Genomic DNA, 20,788 nt, shown 5'->3' on the forward strand with positions numbered 1-20,788 from the left:
AGGAGAGGATTAGATACATGGCTAAGCTATCAGTATCACACAGGATAGGATTAGATACACAGATCAGCAGACTATCACACGGGATAGGATTAGATACACGGATCAGCAGACTGAATCACACCGGATAGGATTAGATACATGGCTCAGCAGACAGTATCACACGGGATAGGATTAGATACACGGCTCAGCAGACTGTATCACACAGGATAGGATTAGATACACGGCTCAGCAGACTATCATACAAGAGAGGATTAGATACACAGCTCAGCAGTCAGCATCACACAGGATAGGATTAGATACACGGATCAGCAGTCAGTATCACACAGGAGAGGATTAGACACATGGCTCAGCAGTCAGTATCACACAGGAGAGGATTAGATACACGGCTCAGCTGTCAGTATCACACAGGATAGGATTAGATACACGGATCAGCAGACAGTATCACACAGGAGAGGATTAGATACACAGCTCAGCAATCAGTATCACATAGGTTAGGATTAGATGTCCAGCAGATGGCCAAGTGTTTTGAAACAGCAGGGAGCAGCTCCTCCTATGTTTTGCAAGAGCAGGGGCTGCAGCTGGTTGGGTGTTTTGGAAAGAGCAGCTTGGTCTCCAGCAACTCGTCCTGGTTCCTCTCCTGCAGCTGGTATGTGCAGAGTGAACATCCAAGCCTTTATGCTGGAACAGTACAGCATCCAGGGCTTGCAATAGAGTGTAAATGAAGCTAAAAGGAACGCACTGAGCTCTAATAAGATGGCGCCTGGCCACACCTACAGCTGTGAATTGAGCTGCCCACAGGGGTGCCCAGTTCACTCCTGATGCTGCTGCAATGAAAGAGATAGGGTCGGGAGCCGACTGTTATGTCTTATGCCCAGGGACTGCCATAAATAAGCATGGAAAGTGTCGTTCAGCAGCCAGCAAGGTAAGATGGCAGCCCCCAGTGGCTGCATTAATACCGTACAAAAAACAAACCATACACACCACTGAGTCAAGCTTAGGGGACAATATCTTTTTATACTATTTTCTTTTTTACATTAAATTATGAAAAAACACGGCACCTTTCCTTTAAGGTTGACGGAAGACTTTAAGTCCATCTAGTTCAACCCATATCCTATCCTAACTTGCGCTAACATGTTGATCCAGAGGAAGGCAAAAAAAAACCCATGTGGCAAACAGTAAGCTTCACATTGGGGAAAAAAATTCCTTCCCGACTCCACATACGGCAATCAGACTAGCTCCTTGGATCAACGCAATATTAAGGAAACTAGTGTATATAATGTACCCTGTAATATTATACTTTTCAAGAAAGGCATCCAGACCCTTCTTAAATTTTAGTAGGGAATCACTCATTACAACCTCATATGGCAGAAAGTTCCATAGTCTCACTGCTCTTACAGTAAAGAATCCGCGTCTGTGATTATGCTTAAACCTTTTTTCCTCCAGACGTAGAGGATGCCCCCTTGTCCCCATCACAGGTCTAAGAGTAAAAAGATCATTAGAAAGGTCTTTGTACTGTCCCCGCATATATTTACACATTGTAATAAGATCATCCCTAAGCCTTCAATTTTCCGAACTAAATAACCCCGAGTGTAATAACCTGTCTTGGTATTGCAGACCCCCTAGTTCCCTAATAACCTTGGTTGCTCTTCTCTGCTCCAGTTCAGCTATGTCTTTCTTATACACCGGAGACCAGACCTGTACGCAGTATTCTAAGTGTGGTCGCACTAGTGACTTATATAGAGGTAAAATTATGTTCTCCTCATGAGCATCTATGCCTCTTTTAATGCATCCCATTATTTTAATTGCCTTTGCAGCAGCTGCCTGACACTGGCCACTAAATGTGAGTTTGTCGTCCGCCCCTAATACCCAGGTCTTTTTCGGTGACAGTTTTGCCCAGTGTTCTACAATTAAGCACATAATTATACATCTTGTTTGTTCTACCAAAGTGCATGACCTTACATTTATCCCCATTAAAGCTCATTTGCCATTTATCAGCCCAAGCTTCTAGTTTACATAAATCCTCCTGTAATATAAAATTGTCCTCCTCTATATTGATTACCCTGCAGAGTTTAGTGTCACCTGCAAATATTGAAATTCTACTCTCTATGCCCCCTACAAGGTCATTAATATGTTAAAAAGAAGCGGGCCCAATACTGACCCCTGTGGTACCCCACTGCTAACAGTAACCCAGTCCGAGTGTGCTCCATTAATAATCACCCTTTGTTTCCTATCCCTGAGCCAACTCTTAACCCACTTACACATATTTTCCCCTATCCCCATTGTTCTCATTTTATGTGTCAACCTTTTGTGTGGCACCGTATCAAAAGCTTATGAAAAGCTTTTGTCATGAAGTCTAGTCCTGATTCCTGCTGTGTTATGTTCCTGAAGTGCTTCTGTGTCTTGAACCCTGTGCCCAGTGACTGTGACACTTTGCTATCTGACTTTCTGTGATTCAACCTGGGTTCATCTTGGAAGTAGGAGTCCGATGTGTCTGCTGAGTTTCTGCTACTCTGTGCTCAGCTTGTTATTCGGTGCAACCCCCGGCCGGTTCCAGTCCAACCCAGCTGGGCTTGCACCAGACCACTTGAGTTCCTTTATAGGTTGCTGCCAGATGTCTGGAGCCTGATGACCGCGGCCTGATGTCCGGTGTCTGACAACCACTTCCAGATGTCCAGTGCCTGACGTCCTCCGACAGATGTCCGGATCCTATTCTTCCCTGCCCGATGCCTGACGATCGCTGCCAGATGTCCGGAGCCTGATGATCATTGCCAGATGTCCGGAGTCTGATGCCAGTGTACTGATGTTCTATCCGAGTCCTGATGTCCTGCCTGTAATCTGATGTCCTGATGTCTGCCTGGAGTCCTGATGTCCTGTCTGAGACCTGATGTCTGTTTGGTGGCTTGATGTCCTGATGTCTAGATGTCCTACCTGATGACCTGAGGTCCTGATGTCCAGTTTGTACCCTGATGTCCTGCTGTCTAGATTTCCTTCCTGATGACCTGATGTCCTGCCTGTCCTGATGTATCTCGATGTCTGGTCTGTGGTCCTGGTTGTCCAGCCTGTGTCCAGATGTCTGGTCTGTGGTTCAGCCTGTGTTCCTGGAGAGTCTCCAGCCTTGCTTCCCGGTGACGGCTCTGCCTGGATCTAACCAGCCGATGACCTGTGTTCCCATGACGGTGTTCCTGTTCCTGTCCTGCATGTGTCCCGATATTTCGCCGGTTCCCTGGGGTCCACCCTGTGATGACGTCTGTCCTGGGTCGGTGTCTGATGTTCTGCTGAGCCTGTGCTATGTCTGAGGCCTGAGAGACAGGCCATCCTGATATGCTCGTGTCAGATGACCCTGGACTGCATCAACCCGTGATGTCCTCATGCCTTTGTCTGTTATCCTGAGACGTGTACCTTTCCCTGATGTGAATCGGGAGCCTGGCAAAGTTATGTTTTGTTCTTGTACTGTTTTCGTTTGAGTAAACTTTGTCTTCAAACCTGAAGTTGTGCAGTGTCATATAGTTCTGCATGTTGCCATTTCATCCACATGCTCAGCTGCCACAAGACCCTGCTCCCTGCCCTTCCCTAGTCTGGGTAGGTCCAAGTTACTCTACAGTATGTGGTCCAGTGGGTCCACATTCCGTCCCCACCTGGGACGCTCGCCCCATGTCGTCGTGGTCGGGCGACGTGAAGGCATCGGCTCGGCCGCATCTGCAGTCACAGTATTAACATCCACTTAGGAAGCAACACTGACAATCAATTTCACATGCTGTTGTGCAAATGGAAAAGACAACAGATGGAAATTGACAATTATCAAGACATCCTCAATAAAGGAGTGGTTCTGCAGGTGGGGACCACAGACCACATCTCAGTACCAATGCTTTCTGGCTGATGTTTTGGTCACTTTTGAATGTTGGTTGTGCTTTCACACTCGTAGCATGAGACGGACTCTACAACCCACACAAGTGGCTCAGGTAGTGCAGCTCTTCCAGGATGGCACATCAATGCGAGCTCTGGCAGGAAGATTTGCTGTGTCTGTCAGCGTAGTGTTCAGAGGCTGGAGGCGCTACCAGGAGACGTGGAGGGGGCCATAGGAGGGCAACAACCCAGCAGCCGGACCGCTACCTCTGCCTTTATGCAAGGAGGAACAGGAGGAGCACTGCCAGAGCCCTACAAAATGACCTCCAGCAGGCCACAAATGTGCATGTGTCTGCACAAACGGTTAGAAACCAACTCCAGGAGGATGCTCTGAGGGCCCAACGTCGACAGATGGGGGTTGTTTTCACAGCCCAACACTGTTCTGGATGCTTGGCATTTGCCACATACTGTAACACCAGGATTGGCAAATTTGCCACTGACACCCTGTGCTCTCCACAGATGAAAGCAGGTTCACACTGAGCACATGTGACAGACGTGACAGAGTCTGGAGACGCCGTGGAGAGCGATCTGCCTGCAACATCCTTCAGCATGACCGGTTTGGGAGTGTGTCAGTAATGGTGTGGGGTGGCATTTTTTTGGAGGGCCGCACAGCCCTCCATGTGCTTGCCAGAGGTAGCCTGACTGCCATTAGGTACCGAGATGAGATCCTTAGGCCCTTTGAGCGTCCATATGCTGCTGCGGTTGGCCCTGGGTTCTTCCTAATGCAGGACAATGCCAGACCTCATGTGGTTGGAGTGTGTCAGTAGTTCCTGCAAGATGAAGGCATTGAAGCTATGGACTGGCCCGCTAGTTCCCCAGACCTAAATCCGATTGATCACATCATGTCTCGCTCCATCCACCAACGTCACGTTGCACCACAGACTGTCCAGGAGTTGGTGGATGCTTTAGTTGAGGTCTGGGAGGAGATCCCTCAGGAGACCATCCGCCGCCTCATCAGGAGCATGCCAGGCATTGTACAGTAGGGAGGTCACACAGGCACGTGGAGGCCACACACAATACTGAGCATCTTTTCCTTGTCATGAGGCATTTCCACTGAAGTTGGATCAGCCTGTAATTTGATTTTCCACTTTGATTTTGTGTATTATTCCAAATCCAGCCTCCATGAGATAATTATTATTATTATTTATTGCTATAGCGCCATTTATTCCATGGCGCTTTACATGTAAGGAGGGGTATACATAATAAAAACAAGTACAATAATGTTAAACTATACAAGTCATAACTGGTACAGGAGGAGAGAGAACCCTGCCCGCGAAGGCTCACAATCTGCAAGGGATGGGTGAGGATACAGTAGGCGAGGGTAGAGCTGGTCATGCAGCGGTTTGGTCGATCGGTGGTTACTGCAGGTTATAGGCTTGTCGGAAGAGGTGGGTCTTCAGTTTCTTTTTGAAGGTTTCGATGGTAGGTGAGAGTCTGATATGTTGTGGTAGAGAGTAGGGGTGATGCGCGAGAGAAATCTTGTATGCAATTGTGGGAAGAGGAGATAAGAGGGGAGATCTTGTGAGGATCGGAGGTTGCGTGCAGGAAAGTACCGGGAGACGAGGTCACAGATGTATGGAGGAGCCAGGTTGTGGATTGCTTTGTATGTCATGGTTAGGGTTTTGTACTGGAGTCTCTGGGCAATGGGGAGGCAGTGAAGGGATTGACAGAGGGGAGAAACTGGGGAATAGCGGGGGGACAGGTGGATTAGTCGGGCAGCAGAGTTTAGAATAGATTGGAGGGGTGCGAGTGTGTTCGAGGGGAGGCCACTGAGCAGGAGGTTGCAGTAGTCAAGGCGAGAGATGATGAGGGCATGGACTAGGGTTTTTGCAGATTTTTGGTTGAGGAATGAACGGATTCGTGAAATATTTTTGAGTTGAAGTCGGCAGGAAGTGGAAAGGGCTTGGATATGTGGTTTGAAGGAGAGATCAGCATCAGGGATTACCCCGAGGCAGCGAGCTTGTGGGACTGGGGAGAGTGGGCAGCCATTTACTGTAATGGATAGGTTCGTTGGGGGGGTCACATGAGATGGGGGAAAGATGATGAATTCTGTTTTGTCCATGTTAAGTTTCAGAAATCTAGCGGAGAAGAAGGATGAAATAGTGGACAGACATTGAGGGATTCTGGTTAGTAGGGAGGTGATATCTGGTCCAGAGATGTAGATCTGTGTGTCATCAGCATAGAGATGATACTGAAAGCCATGAGATTCTATGAGCTGTCCCAGGCCAAAGGTGTAAATGGAGAAGAGCAGGGGTCCTAGGACTGAACCTTGTGGGACTCCGACAGATAGGGGGCGAGGTGAGGAGGTGGTGTGTGAGTGGGAGACGTGGAATGTCCGGTCTGTTAGGTATGATGAGATACAGGATAGGGCCAAGTCTGTGATGCCAAGGGATGAGAGGGTCTGTAATAATAGGGAATGGTCCACTGTGTCAAAGGCAGCCGACAGGTCCAGGAGGAGGAGGACAGAGTAGTGTCACTTGCTCTTGGCAGTTAAGAGGTCATTGGTGACCTTAGTAAGGGCAGTTTCAGTGGAGTGGTGTGACCGGAAGCCAGATTGTAAGCGGTCGAAGAGGGAGCAAGAAGAGAGATGGGTGGAGAGTTCAAGGTAGACATGTTGTTCCAGTAGCTTGGAGGCATAGGGGAGAAGTGATATAGGGCGATAGCTAGATACAGAGGATGGGTCAAGAGAGGGCTTTTTGAGGATATGTGTGATGGAGGCATGTTTCAAGCTTGAGGGGAAAACACCAGTTGTTAGTGATAGGTTGAAGAGATGGGTTAGGGTTGGGATGAAGACTGTGGTGAGGTTTGGGATGAAGTGGGATGGGATCGGGTCAAGTGCACAGGTGGTGAGATGTGATCTCGAGAGTAGAGTGGAGAGTTGATCTGTAATGGAGGAGAAGTTGGTTTTGAAGGTGGAGGGCTGGGAAGTCAGGAGGAAGGGCTCTGGGGGTTGTTGACCAAAACTGTCTCTGATGTTATCAATCTTCTGCTTGAAAAATGAGGCAAAGTCTTCAGCTGAGATGAGTGGGGAGGGAGGAGGTGCTGGGGGACGGAGGAGAGAATTGAAGGTGTTGGATAACTGTTTAGGGTTGTGAGACAGGGAGGATATGAGAGATGAGAAGTAGGTTTGTTTTGCTGTGGCGAGTGTGGTCTTGAAAGTAGTGAGGGACTGTTTGAATGCGATGAAGTGCTCGTTGGAGTGGGATCATTTCCATCTGCGCTCAGCAGCCCTGGAAGCTCGCCTCAGTTCTTTGGTCAGGCTGGTGTGCCAGGGCTGTCTGTTGATTTTGCGAGCTTTGGTATGTGTAAGTGGGGCAGCAGATTCCACAGCTACAGCTATTGTGGTGTTATATAGAGCAGCAGCATCATCCGCATTGTGTAAGGAACTTATATCTGTGAGAGGGAGGAGGGATTCCGAGAATGAGTGTAGGTCAAGGTGTTTAAGATTTCTGCGAGGGTGTGAAAGTTTGTGGGGTGGGGATTGTAGACATGGAGTGGAGAGGGAAGAGAATGTGAGAAGGTTGTGGTCAGAGAGAGGAAGAGGTGAGTTAGAGAGGTTAGATAGGGAGCAGAGGCGGGTGAAGATGAGGTCCAGTGTGTGGCCATCTTTGTGGGTGGCTGTAGAAGACCATTGAGTGAGACCGAAGGAAGAAGTGAGAGATAGAAGTTTTGTGGCAGCTGAGAGGGAAGTGTCAATGGGGATGTTGAAGTCGCCCATGATGATTGTTGGGATGTCCGCGGAAAGGAAATGAAGTAGCACTGTCACACACTTAACATTATGGCTGGTCCATACAATCAGGGCAACTGTTACCACCCACCTTTCGTGTCTACCTCTTTCCTCATAGACTGTAAGCTTGCGAGCAGGGCCCTCATTCCTCTTGGTATTTGTTATAATCTACTGTATGTGATTATTGTTATGCTGTAATGTCTATTGTCTGTACAAATCCCCTCTGAAATGTAAAGTGCTGCGTAATATGTCGGCGCTATAAAAATAAAATTTATTATTATTATTAAGTAGCCAGGTGGTGAAGTGGTCAAAGGTGGTGGCTGGCCCTGGGGGGTGGTAGATGACGGCCAGTTGGAGGTTGGAGGGGGAGTAGATGCGCACAGAGTGCACCTCAAAGGAAGGGTGGGTAACAGAGGGTGGCAGTGGGATTGGGGTGAAGGAGCAGGTATCTGACAGGAGAAAACCAACTCCTCCGCCCTGTTTGCTGCTGGGGCGGGGGGTGTGAGAAAGGTGGTAGCCACCATATGAAAGTGCAGCAGGAGAGGCTGTGTCAGAAGGGGTGAGCCAGGTTTCGGTGATGGCGAGGAAGGAAAGTTTGGTAGTAACAAAAAGATCATGGATCTAGGAAAGCTTGTTGCAGACAGAGCGAGTGTTCCACAGAGCGCCTGTTAGTGGGACTGGGGAAGCGGGGGCTGGGTGAATGGGTATAAGGTTGGAGTGGTTACGGAAGGTTGTGATAGAGCGTGGAGGGGAGGTAGAAATGACTGTGGGAATGTGGTGAGGAGGACCAGGATTTGGAGAAATATCACCAGCAGTGAGAAGGAGCAGAGAAAGTGTTAGCAGGTGGAAGCAGGAGAGGGCATGAGGGGGCTGTCTGTGTTTGGAGACAGAGGATTGTATGTTAAGGTACAGTTTTGAGGTGGAGGTGAGGTGGATAGGGAGGATTGAAGAAGAGATGAACAGTTCCTTACTAGGAGTAGGGATTAGGGGAATTAGCAGAAAGTGAAGGATTATAGGGGTGAAAGTGAAAACAAACAGAAACATTGTTTACAGTGACTGTGTATAGTTACCTTCAGTTCCCTTCTGGTTCAATTCTGGTTTTAATTCTAAAATTTATCTTCACACTTCTAGAACACAATTATAGGAATCACACTGCAGACTGAGCTATGCAATATATGTACAACTAAGTGCAGTCAGGTGTGAAGCAGAGAGGAGTGGTCTCTGCTCATCTTGGTCAGACAATTAAGAGTGGACCAGATGCATATGATCAAGCCAGAGTAAACAAGGTCATAAATAACTCTGGGGTAAGCTGGGGTTAGCTGAAAGGCATACCATGTGAATGCTAGGTGCAGAGGCAAGTCTATGTGCAAAGCTGGGTGATGGACTATGTGCTCTTCATAGACAGACAGCAGGAGAGCTGGGTGGATGAACATACCATGTGAATGCTAGGTGCAGAGGCAAGTCTATGTGCAAAGCTGGGTGATGGACTATGTGCTCTTCATAGACAGTCAGCAGGAGAGCTGGGTGGATGAACATACCTGTCGGAAGAATAATCATTTTGATTTACATTGATAATTGTTATGTTTTATTGTTCTTAACACATTCCACTATGCAATGAATAAAAATTTGCAACTGGAATATTTCATTCAGCGATACAGTGCCTTGCAAAAGTATTCGGCCCCCTGGAACTTTTCAACCCTTTCCCACATATCATGCTTCAAACATAAAGATACCAAATGTAATTTTTTGGTAAAGATTCAACAAGTGGGACACAATTGTGAAGTTGAACGAAATTTATTGGTTATTTTAAATTTTTGTGGAAATTCAAAAACTGAAAAGTGGGGCATGCAATATTATTCAGCCCCTTTAACATAATACTTTGTTGCGCCATCTTTTGCAGCGATTACAGCTGCAAGTCGCTTGGGGTATGTCTCTATCAGTTTTGTACATCGAGAGACTGAAATTCTTGCCCATTCTTCCTTGGCAAACAGCTCGAGCTTAGGGTGGTTTCACATTTGCGTTTCCAGCAGCAGCGTCGGCCTGCGCAGGGCCGCCGCTAAGCCTCGCCTCCGGTGGCTCCGCCTAGGGGCGCATGACGCTGCATGCGACCTGCGTCCCCTATCTTTAGCACTGGGGACGCAGGCCATGCGCAGGTATGCATTTGGCGGCGCATGCGTCCTTTTGACGGTGCGCCAAGCGCACCAAATTGCAACAGGTTCCGTTAGGCGCCGGTCGGCACACCATCAAAAGGGCGCATGCGCCGCCAAACGCATACCTGCGCATGGCCTGCATCCCCAGTGCTAAAGATAGGGGACGCAGGTCGAATGCAGTGTCATGCGCCCCTAGGCGGAGCTACCAGAGGAGACACAGGAGGGGGCGGGGCTTAGCGGCAGCCGTGTGCAGGCCGACGCTGCTGCTGGAAACGCAAATGTGAAACCACCCTTAGTGAGGTCTGATGGAGATCATTTGTGAACAGCAGTTTTCAGCTCTTTCCACAGATTCTCGAATTCAGGTCTGGACTTTGACTTGGCCAAACACCTGGATATGTTTATTTGTGAACCATTCCATTGTAGATTTAACTTTCTGTTTGGGATCATTGTCTTGTTAGAAGACAAATCTCCGTCCCAGTCTCAGGTCTTTTGCAGACACCAACAGGCTTTCTTCAAGAATGGTCCAGTATTGGGCTCCATCTTCCTATCAATTTTAACCATCTTCCCTGTCCCTGCTGAAGAAAAGCAGGCCCAAACCATGATGCTGCCACCACGTTTGACAGTGGGGATGGTGTGTTCAGGGCGATGAGCTGTGTTGCCTTTACGCCAAACATATTGTTTGGCATTGTTGCCAAAAAGTTTGATTTTGGCTTCATCTGACCAGAGCATCTTCTTCCACGTTTGGTGTGTCTCCCAGGTGGCTTGTTGCAAACTTTAAATGACACTTTTTATGGATATCTTTTAGAAATGGCTTTCTTCTTGCCACTCGTTCATAAAGGTCAGATTTGTGCAGTGTATGACTGATTGTTGTCCTATGGACAGACTGTCCCACCTCAGCTGTAGATCTCTGCAGTTTATCCAGAGTGATCATGGGCCTCTTGGCTGCATCTCTGATCAGTCTTCTCATTGTTTGAGATGAAAGTTTAGAGGGACGGCCGGGTCTTGGTAGATTTGAAGTGGTATGATACTCCTTCCATTTCAATATGATCGCTTGCACAGTGCTCCTTGGGATGTTTAAAGTTTTGGAAATCATTTTGTATCCAAATCTGTCTTTAAACTTCTTCACAACAGTATCACGGACCTGCCTGTTGTGTTCCTTGGTCTTCATGATGCTCTTTGTGCTTCAAACAGAACCCTGAGACTATCACAGAGCAGGTGCATTTATACGGAGAATTGATTACACAAAGGTGGATTATATTTATCATCATTAGTCATTTAGGACAATATTGGATTATTCAGGGATCCACAATGAACTTCTGAAGTGAGTTTGCTGCACTGAAAGTAAAGGGGTCGAATAATATTGCACGCCCCACTTTTCCACAAAAATTTCAAATAACCAATAAATTTCGAACAACTTCACAATTGTGTCCCATTTGTTGTTTATTCTTCACCAAAAATTTACATTTGGTATATTTGTGTTTGAAGTATGATATCTGGGAAAAGGCTGAAAAGTTCCAGGGGGCCAAACACTTTCGCAAGGCACTGTATCTAGGTTGTGGTATTTTAGTGTTCCCTTTATTTTTTTGAACATTGTATATGGGTTTGCTGCATCCTGATAGAACTAACACACTAAGGCTACTTTCACACTTCCGTTTTTTTGCTGCGCGTTTTTTGCGCACACAAACGCATGAAAAAAACGCATCATGCATTTGTGTGCGTCTTTTTCGGGTTTTGGTGCATTTTTTTTAAAAAAACGCATGCTTTTTTGCGCATACGTGCGCATTACAATGCGCACGTATGCGCACCCATAGACTTTAATGGGAGTTTTGCTGTAAAAAAAAACGCATTGCGTGCGCATGCGTTTTTTTGGGGCAAGTCGGACGCACAAACAATGCAACAGGATGCATTTTGTGCGCCCGAGCGCACACTGCAAAAAAAGCATGTGCATACAAACGCGTACGTGCGCATATATATATGCACATATGCGCACCCATGTTAAAGTATAGGGGAAAAAACGCATGCTTTTTTTGCGCTAAAAAAGCAGCGCAAAAAAGCGCAAGTGTGAAACCAGCCTAAGACCTGGGCAGGTAAATACTGCTGCCCATTTTTGCTGTGTTCTATAGTAACAGCAAAAGGAATAATTTTTTTCAAAAATCTCATTCACCTGGTGCACCACTCACAGCAAATCAAATCTTTCAGAGTTTTTTGTTTTTCAGCATTGACATCAAAATGGATTAGCGCTAAAAATTAAATAAAAACACACACAAAAAAAAAGAGCATAATTTCCCTTGCAGTTTTCTGTTCATAGCCTGCGGTTATCATGCAGAAAAAAAGGATGAAATAAAGCTACTTGTGAAAAGAGCCTTATCTTATGCATCGAAACGCACATTGGGGTGGGAGATCCAGAGGTCATCTAGCACTTGCCTCCTGTCAGGTAAAAAAAAACATGTGCATTAACCCCTTTTTGCTATTACAATCTGCACTTGTGATGTATTTAACCATTTTATTTCCATATTCTACAAGTGAATGTAGTTTCAATGTAGCAAACTAGTATACCGAGGTACTATATATCAAGTTTACCCTTATCCATGCATACTGGCAGCTGTTACTATGCCTGATCCTGTAGTCCGATATACCATGGACTCTTGCAGCAAAAGGCATACTCCCAGGCAGGTTTATAGCCTTGTGCAATTCCTGACAGGCAGGCAGATTAGTCCCCACGGGACCAATGAAGGCCTCACATGCATGTTTTACCTTGATTATCTAATATATAAAGCTCAAAGTGTGTGTGTGTGTGTGTGTGTGTGTGTGTGTGTGTGTGTGTGTGTGTGTGTGTGTGTGTGTGTGTGTGTATGTATGTCCGGGATTGGTATCCGCACCGTCGCAGCTACAGCCACAAAATTTGGCACAGTCACACGTCTGGACCCTGAGAGCGTCCTAGGCTATGTTGTGAGGCGAAATTTTAACCCCACGCATTCTAATTCACCAAACAATTTTGCCCCTATCTACATACTGGGGAAAGTGTGTGCGCGTCAAGCCCCGCCCCTCATTATGTCGCAATGGTTGCCATGGCGACGCTGATGTCATCATAGGTTGCAAGCCCTGCCGCTCATTTAGATGTCATAATGGTTGACTATGGGATGGAGGATGTGTGATGGGTATATGGGCACGGGACTATGGGATGGAGGATATGTATGACGGGTATATGGGCACTGGACTATGGGATGGAGGATATGTATGACGGGTATATGGGCACGGGACTATGGGATGGCGGATATGTATGACGGGTATATGGGCACGGGACAATGGGATGGCGGATATGTATGACGGGTATATGAGCACGGGACAATGGGATGGCGGATATGTATGACGGGTATATGGGCACGGGACTATGGGATGGCGGATATGTATGACGGGTATATGGGCACGGGACTATGGGATGGCGGATATGTATGACGGGTATATGGGCACGGGACTATGGGATGGCGGATATGTATGACGGGTATATGGGCACGGGACTAAGGGATGGCGGATATGTATGACGGGTATATGGGCACGGGACTATGGGATGGAGGATATGTATGACGGGTATATGGGCACGGGACTATGGGATGGACTAGGATATGTACAGTATGATGGTTATATGGACACTCGACTATGGGATGGAGGATATGTATGATAGGTATATGGGCATGAGACTATGGGATGGAGGATGTGTAATGGGTATATGGGCACGGGACTATGGGATGGACTAGGATATGTACAGTATGATGGTTATATGGACACTCGACTATGGGATGGAGGATATGTATGATAGGTATATGGGCATGAGACTATGGGATGGAGGATGTGTAATGGGTATATGGGCACGGGACTATGGGATGGACTAGGATATGTACAGTATGATGGTTATATGGACACTCGACTATGGGATGGAGGATATGTATGATAGGTATATGGGCATGAGACTATGGGATGGAGGATGTGTAATGGGTATATGGGCACGGGACTATGGGATGGAGGATATGTATGATGGGTATATGGGCATGGGACTATGGGATGGAGGATGTGTGATGGGTATATGGGCACTGGGATGGAGGATATGTATGATGGGTATATGGGCATGGGACTATGCGATGAAGGATGTGTGATGGGTATATGGGCATGGGACTATGGGATGGAGGATGTGTGATGGGTATATGGGCACTCGACTATGGGATGGAGGATATGTATGATGGGTATATGGGCATGGGACTATGCGATGAAGGATGTGTGATGGGTATATGGGCATGGGACTATGGGATGGAGGATGTGTGATGGGTATATGGGCACTCGACTATGGGAAGGAGGATATGCATGATGGGTATATGGGCACGGGACTATGGGATGGAGGATGTGTGATGGGTATATGGGCATGGGACTATGGGATGGAGGATATGTATGATGGGTATATGGGCACGGGACTATGGGATGGAGGATGTGTAATGGGTATATGGGCACGGGACTATGGGATGGTGGATATGTATGATGGGTATATGGGCACGGGACTATGGGATGGAGGATATGTATGATGGGTATATGGGCACGGGCCTATGGGATCGTGGATATGTATGATGGGTATATGGGCACGGGACTATGGGATGGAGGATAATTATAAATTGTTATAACTAACCACAATTAGTTACTATGCCCGGGCAGCGCTGGGCTCTTTAGCTAGTTTAATTATAAGAAATAACTTTATTTCTAATGTATACCCTTTGCTTCATCTCCATGTTGACAGGAGGTATCTTTTTAACTTCTTTTATATTTGATTATTCTATGTTGTGAATTTATTAATAAAATTTCTGTCTATTCTACTTGTAGATACAGACACTCCTTTTCTCTGGATTTTATCTGGCTTTTGATTATTCATATAATTTACGGAGTGTGACCTAGTTAAGGCTCTATGGCCTAATATGTATTTAGCCCTGAGCAAAGCCCCTGTCACACACAGCGAGATCGCTGCCGAGTCACAAGTTTTGTGACACAACAGCGATCTCACCAGCGATATAGCTGTGTGTGACATCTATCAGCGATTGGCCCCCCTGCCGGGTATCGCTGATCATGCTCGAAAGCCCTGGACATTTTTTTGATCGTTGGTCTCCCGCTGGCCAGCACGCATCGCTGCGTGTGGCAGCGGGAGAGCAACGATCAGCGAGCTCCCAGCTCGTAACCAAGGTAAACTGCGGGTTCCTAAGCGCCGCACAGCACTTAGAAACCCGCTGTTTGCCTTGGTTACCAGTTCCCAGCGCCAGCATGCTGGTATCTAAGGTACACTGAGGGTAACTAAGCGACGCGCGCTTGTTACCCACGTGTCGCTGGTCCTCATCGCTGGTGAGATCTGCCTGTTTGGCAGCTCACCAGCGATCATGTAGCGACACACCAGCAAACCTGACAAGGTCATATCGTTGTCGGGATCACTGGTGAGTCGCTATGTGTGACGGGGCCCTAAGGGTGGTCTATTCGCTTTATACGCGTTGGTTATTCTTGGATTTTACCCTTTTGTCTAGTCATGCTTTGTGGCCTAATAAAATAAAGAAAGTTTTTATAAGATTTGCTCAAGTGCTGGACTACATCCTTATTATCCTAAGAGTTGTGTCTGGTCGTATGCTCAGCCATGAGCAGCCACAGACAGGACAGGAGCGCGGTGCCGTTTGTGGTGCGACAACGGGGGCTTCATGGAGTAAGAAATCTAAGGGACAATTTTCTAATCTCTGTGTATGTCAACAAGTTGCATAATTGGGTGTGCTACACGATTCTTAAAGGGAACGTATCCGTAGAATACGAATAGAAACCTGCTGTGAGCTCCAGACAATTCACAGTCGCACGCCAGCTAGTCAAGTGTATGTAAATCCAAAGTAAATCTACACTCTTCCCCTGCCCTTAATCTCGTCCACCCCTCTGATCCGGTGTTGGTGATATTAAATGACAATGTAGGAATAAATGAAACCCTGAATGCGCAGACCTAGGGGTCATCTCGCATGAACAAGAAGTTCACGATCACCGACACCGTCACAGCGTGCACTAGTTTCTTCCGTATTTGAGGTTGAAACTCATGGGAACCTGGACCAAGTATGTGTTCTCTTTCTTATGCCACCTAATGGGTGTTATTAACCAATACCTTTACCCCTGTCCCCTTTCTCCGCATAATAGTGCTGTATGGAAGCATAATAAGGAGGCACATTTGCTTGCCAATGGTTATAGGCTCTGAGCCCGAGTGTGCATGAGGCCTAGGGATGCATTATAGCGGTACTTTCCTGCTCCGTAGGTTGTCCTCAGTTTTCAGGCACAGCGTTCGACTTTCATAACAACCCACAGCAACTACACGTTATAAAATCAGTCGGATTGATAGCATGGCGACATCTCGGCAGTTTATTGATTTGCAATCATTGTCTCGGCCCATTAGGTTACAGAGAGTGACTCCAGTCCAGACGGCGGTGCCTTTCCCATCATTGTGGATGGGGGCGGATCAGTCTATCGTAGGAGCAGATGATGACTCCAGGCTGGCACAGATGAAACGACAAACCCCTTGGCAGAATCAAAGAGATGTCATAAAAAGTCAATAGGGTGTGTCCCGTACTGCTGGTGTCCATAGTGCTACAGTTCTGCCACGGTGCTGTGGTTTATTACATAATGTGAACACAGCCTTATTCTGAATAGTCAAACGATTGGTACACATCAAATCATTGATTCAGCAAAAATAATAAGTGCCAATGTCAATTACAGACAAGCTCCCCTAGCAGCATTGTCACGGAGCGCCATAGGTCATGTTCACACCAGATAGATTTGGCAAATATACAGTGAATCCAGATTCTGCATCGGAGTGATGTCTGCCATGGACGGAGCAGTAGCTTCTTACACAGATCAGCCACAATGTATTTCAATCGAGCTAATCTTTGGTAATGATGAACATACCATTTAATAACCACAGCGGGCTCCATGTTTTGTTCTGCTGCATTGACGCCGGGGATGAAATATCCCGCTCACTCGCATTATTAACAGCAGCAGCTCCTGTAAGGATACAGGTGCAGAACCCAAACGCATGTATATCGTTTTAGGGGTATCGCACCATCAATCTGCGGTTAATCAGTACCCATTAGCAGTCACAGACAGGACTGCAGGAAATACCATTGTTTCCTCTTTGGAAACACAAAGCACCTACTGTGAAACCACAGAAAATGGAGGCGCCACCTGACACCAGAGGTAGCAGAGATTAAGAGCGCCATGTACTGCCCCTTTAAAAAGCACCTGTCCAAATGAACATTGCCAATACTGGCACTGTCCCTATACATATTATACATAAACCGCCCCAACACAATATATGGCAGTGTAGGTCTCAAAAATACGAGATTACAAAAACGGATCCCTGCATGGCCCCTAGGGGTTCCTTCTATGTCAAGGAATCCCATGCTAGATGTATATTGCTAATGCAGTGTGATGTGCACTGGGGACGACATCATGGGGTTGAGGGCATCCGTTCTTCATTTCTCCATGTTGGGTGCCAGTCTGTTCTTAACCTACATGTTAACTCTATAGCAGCGTGTGCCGCCAGCAAGGAAGGGATGACGGCCCCTGGCAATGAGCAATGAGATGGCTAGTACAAAACCGCTACCTCCAAGTACATGGATGAGAAAATCATATTCTTGCGAATATTTCTGCAGATCACACAAGAAAAGAAAAACTACTATGGCATATGTAATAGTCATTGGAGCTAAACCTTATAGGAATAATTGTAGTGTTATGTGGAAACGGGCTAGTCAATGAGACCGGGTGCATCGGTGAGGAAAGTACAGGAGAATGAGCTCCAAACACTTGCAGCTCTGTTCACAGGTGAAACATTCCCCTGCACTTCTATAGTTTTCATAAAAAAACGCACAAGGTACAACAAGAAAGGCAGCGAAGAGGCAAGTCACTAGACAAAGTCTGATTATGGACAGTTTTGCTTTTGGAGTGATTAAAGAGCCAGTCAATTTCAGGATTTAAACTACAAATTCTTTTTGGAGGGTCCAAATATTCAACATTATTATATACAAAAATTAAAATTACGGTAAATTACGTGCAAGTCAAAAGGGATATGTCCCTGGATTCATACTGGCCAAACCAGGGCCAGCAGAAACCAGAGCCTGGAGTCAGTAGGGTGCAGGTACGGCCAGGAGCAGCGAGGAATTCCAAGCGTCTTCTCACTCTGATCCCGGTGATTGACAAGTGTTCCCCATATGTGTATATAAGGAAAGATTTGTCCACCACCGGATGATCACAGCACTGGCTTCACCTCGCTTCTCCCAGATGTCTCATTAAACTCCATATTAGTCTGGGGTCAGACTTGCGAGAAACTCGGGTCTCAATACCCGGCGCTGCCGCCGGCACTCGGACTGGAGCGCTCAGCTGCATAGAAATAAATGCAGCCGCACATTCCAGTCCCGAGTGCCGGCGGCAGTGCCAGGTATTGAGACGAGACTCGGGCGAGTTTCTTGCAAGGGTGACCCCGGTCTTACATAGCATTTCAGAGAAAACATTCCTGGCTGCGATTTTACATCCAGGTGCAGATTCTTGCTGCTCCTAGTTTGGTCAGCATGAAAGAGTGCCAGGTTCCCTTTAAAGCACAAAGCTCGCAGTCCAAAAAGACCTCACAATTAATAATTTAACTTGTTTTAAGCACTCACTCTTGGAAAATAGGCAGCGGATCAAAGTCCAAGGAGTAAGGTGGGAAAAAAAAAAAAAACATGGATGCCATCCGAGTACTGTCACCATTTTTTAGTTCATAAGCAAATGAGGAGTCGTGGTACAACTGTGCCATCACGGCCAATGGCTTAGGGCACCATTCCACCCCCTCCATCAGCATCTTCCATATGTCCCTTTAGGGCGCAGCAAGATGGCTGTATAAATCAGGTCCCGTAGAAGTGCAGGAGTGCTAAACGGTCGTTGTCCGATCTTTCCCTATTGCTGTACCCTCCCTGCTGAAGAGGTTTTAATTTGTATCAATAAAGACTGGATTTTAGAAATGGTGAGTGCCACCCTTTTCTTTCTTTTTCACATGGCTGTATAAATCGGCCAGAGATAGGAACACAGTGCTCGGACTGGCCGTCAGGGCACTGCATTCCACTCTCGCTCCAAGTTATACAGCTGTCTGACTGCGCCATTGACAGAGCTTCCTTGCTCAGAGTGAGTGCTGCCTAAATTGAGTACTGCCTCCTGCACCGACACTGCGGGAGCCCAGAGAGCACAGATAGTGTTAGTGTGAGCACACGCTAGTCCCTCGCTGCACACAGGAGGACACAGTAAAGTGTGGCTAATGCCAATAGGACACAGGGATGGACAGGGCCAGGAATTCAGCTAAGGCGGCGGTCGCTCTGGGCAAGCGAGGACTGTCAATCAAGCTAAGGGGAAGGCCTTGGGCACGCCCAGGTGGCACTGAGGACCCTGCATTTAAATACCGTATGTAATAAAACTTTTTTTTTTCTTTTAAATGAAGTTAAATACAGGTATATTTTTTAGGGCCACATTCCCTATAGAACTTAAGTGATTTAATTTTAAAAAATCTGGAGCGATAGACTTTTTAACGGATCGGAAAAGGATTGCGTTTTTTTGTCTTGCAAATGAAAAAAACAAATGCCACAGTGATGGTAAAAGCTGATACACTGACCAAAAACTGATGAAAAAAAAATTAGATCTACAAATAAAAAACACACCGCCACAGAAAAACGGATGGTTCTTATATGCAAAAAAAAAAGAAACAAGTCTGAATGAGGCCTCAGTATATACAATGTAGGGTATGGTTACTGCATCCCCCCCAACTAAAGTACAGGGCATCTGACCAAAAAGACAAACATAGGCCCAGATAACTAATCTAATGCAAAACTGCACAAGACATATGGCATAAATTAGTAAATATATCTTAGATCTGATGAGGCTGGTGTACATACCGTGAAAATCCAAGTCTGAGACTGGACAAATACTGATACTGTACCCTTTATAGAAATGCTAATTTTATTATCAGGCAGGGAAACGTTCAAACCAGATTATACAGCCATTCTAATATGGATTTTCAAAGTGAGTACACTAGGCTCTCCAGGTCTTACTTCTATTTAATAAAGGATGCAATTGAAAAGTGGTGACAAGATCTGCTTTAATATGTGGATGTATTGTACTGGCAGGTCTTATAAGACATCGTGATCCTTGTAAGTACCACGACAGACAATAATGCACACATTGTACTCAGATCTTATCCTTCTCTGTAGCACATTTGGACTCCACAAAAAAAGACAAATATTGGTCCCTAGTAATATACAGCATTTTGCAAAAAGATATCAAAATACTGTAAAAAGCCTCCACGAGCTGCCATGAGATGCATCACCCCACAATCAGTAAGTGTTTTATAGCCGCCGCGGTAGAAAAACAAATCACAGCGTCCTGAGAATCCAAATACTTCCGATACAATACAAACATTCATTTTGTGGACATATAAAAGAAAAAAATTAATCTACAGAGTGCCAATACTTCCTTCTGAGGCTGCAAATCGCTAGAAAAAAAATTATCATTTGGTTTTGCAATTTTCATATATTTTTCGTTCATTTTCCTTTTTTTTGTAAAACCAGTGGATTTTTTCTCCCTTTTGTCCTTAGGAATTTGATTCATCAGAATATACAGTGGAGTCTTTAAAGGGAAAGGCGTCTCCTGGAGGTTGGTCGCCCGGATGGGCGCTGGTGCTTGTGGTGCTGTCCATAAACATATTTGGGATGTCATTACCAAAGTAGATCTTACTGTTGGCAGCGATGGCTTGGTATTTTATAAGTTGCAGGTATTCAGGGGTTAATTTTAGCTGCAAGAGGAAGACAAAAAGCAAAAGGTAACATATGACACAAAGAAAATTTGGGGAAATTCCAGGGCTCGTGACATCATCTTAAGTGGGTAAAATTGAAAGGGGCTTGTAAAAACAACCAACTATGCCAGTTACTTATTAAACATCCAC

The 20,788-nt window shown here is 46.2% G+C and overlaps 1 protein-coding gene across 2 annotated transcripts in view; it reads right to left on the bottom strand.

Moving 5' to 3' along the window:
* Positions 1-16,168: 16,168 nt before the first annotated feature.
* The window catches only part of ERLIN2 (ER lipid raft associated 2), a 49,241-nt gene continuing 44,621 nt past the window's right edge, over positions 16,169-20,788 (bottom strand). For both annotated transcript variants that reach the window (XM_073569034.1, XM_073569035.1), the window contains exon 12: positions 16,169-20,638. In XM_073569034.1, coding sequence (XP_073425135.1) covers positions 20,438-20,638 — 201 coding nt within the window. In that variant the 3' untranslated portion in view covers positions 16,169-20,437. The remainder of the gene's footprint in view (positions 20,639-20,788) is intronic.

The sequence above is a fragment of the Dendrobates tinctorius genome, unplaced genomic scaffold (genome assembly GCF_039654945.1).
Source record: "Dendrobates tinctorius isolate UK_male_01 unplaced genomic scaffold, ASM3965494v1 ptg000022l, whole genome shotgun sequence".
Taxonomy (NCBI): domain Eukaryota; kingdom Metazoa; phylum Chordata; class Amphibia; order Anura; family Dendrobatidae; genus Dendrobates; species Dendrobates tinctorius.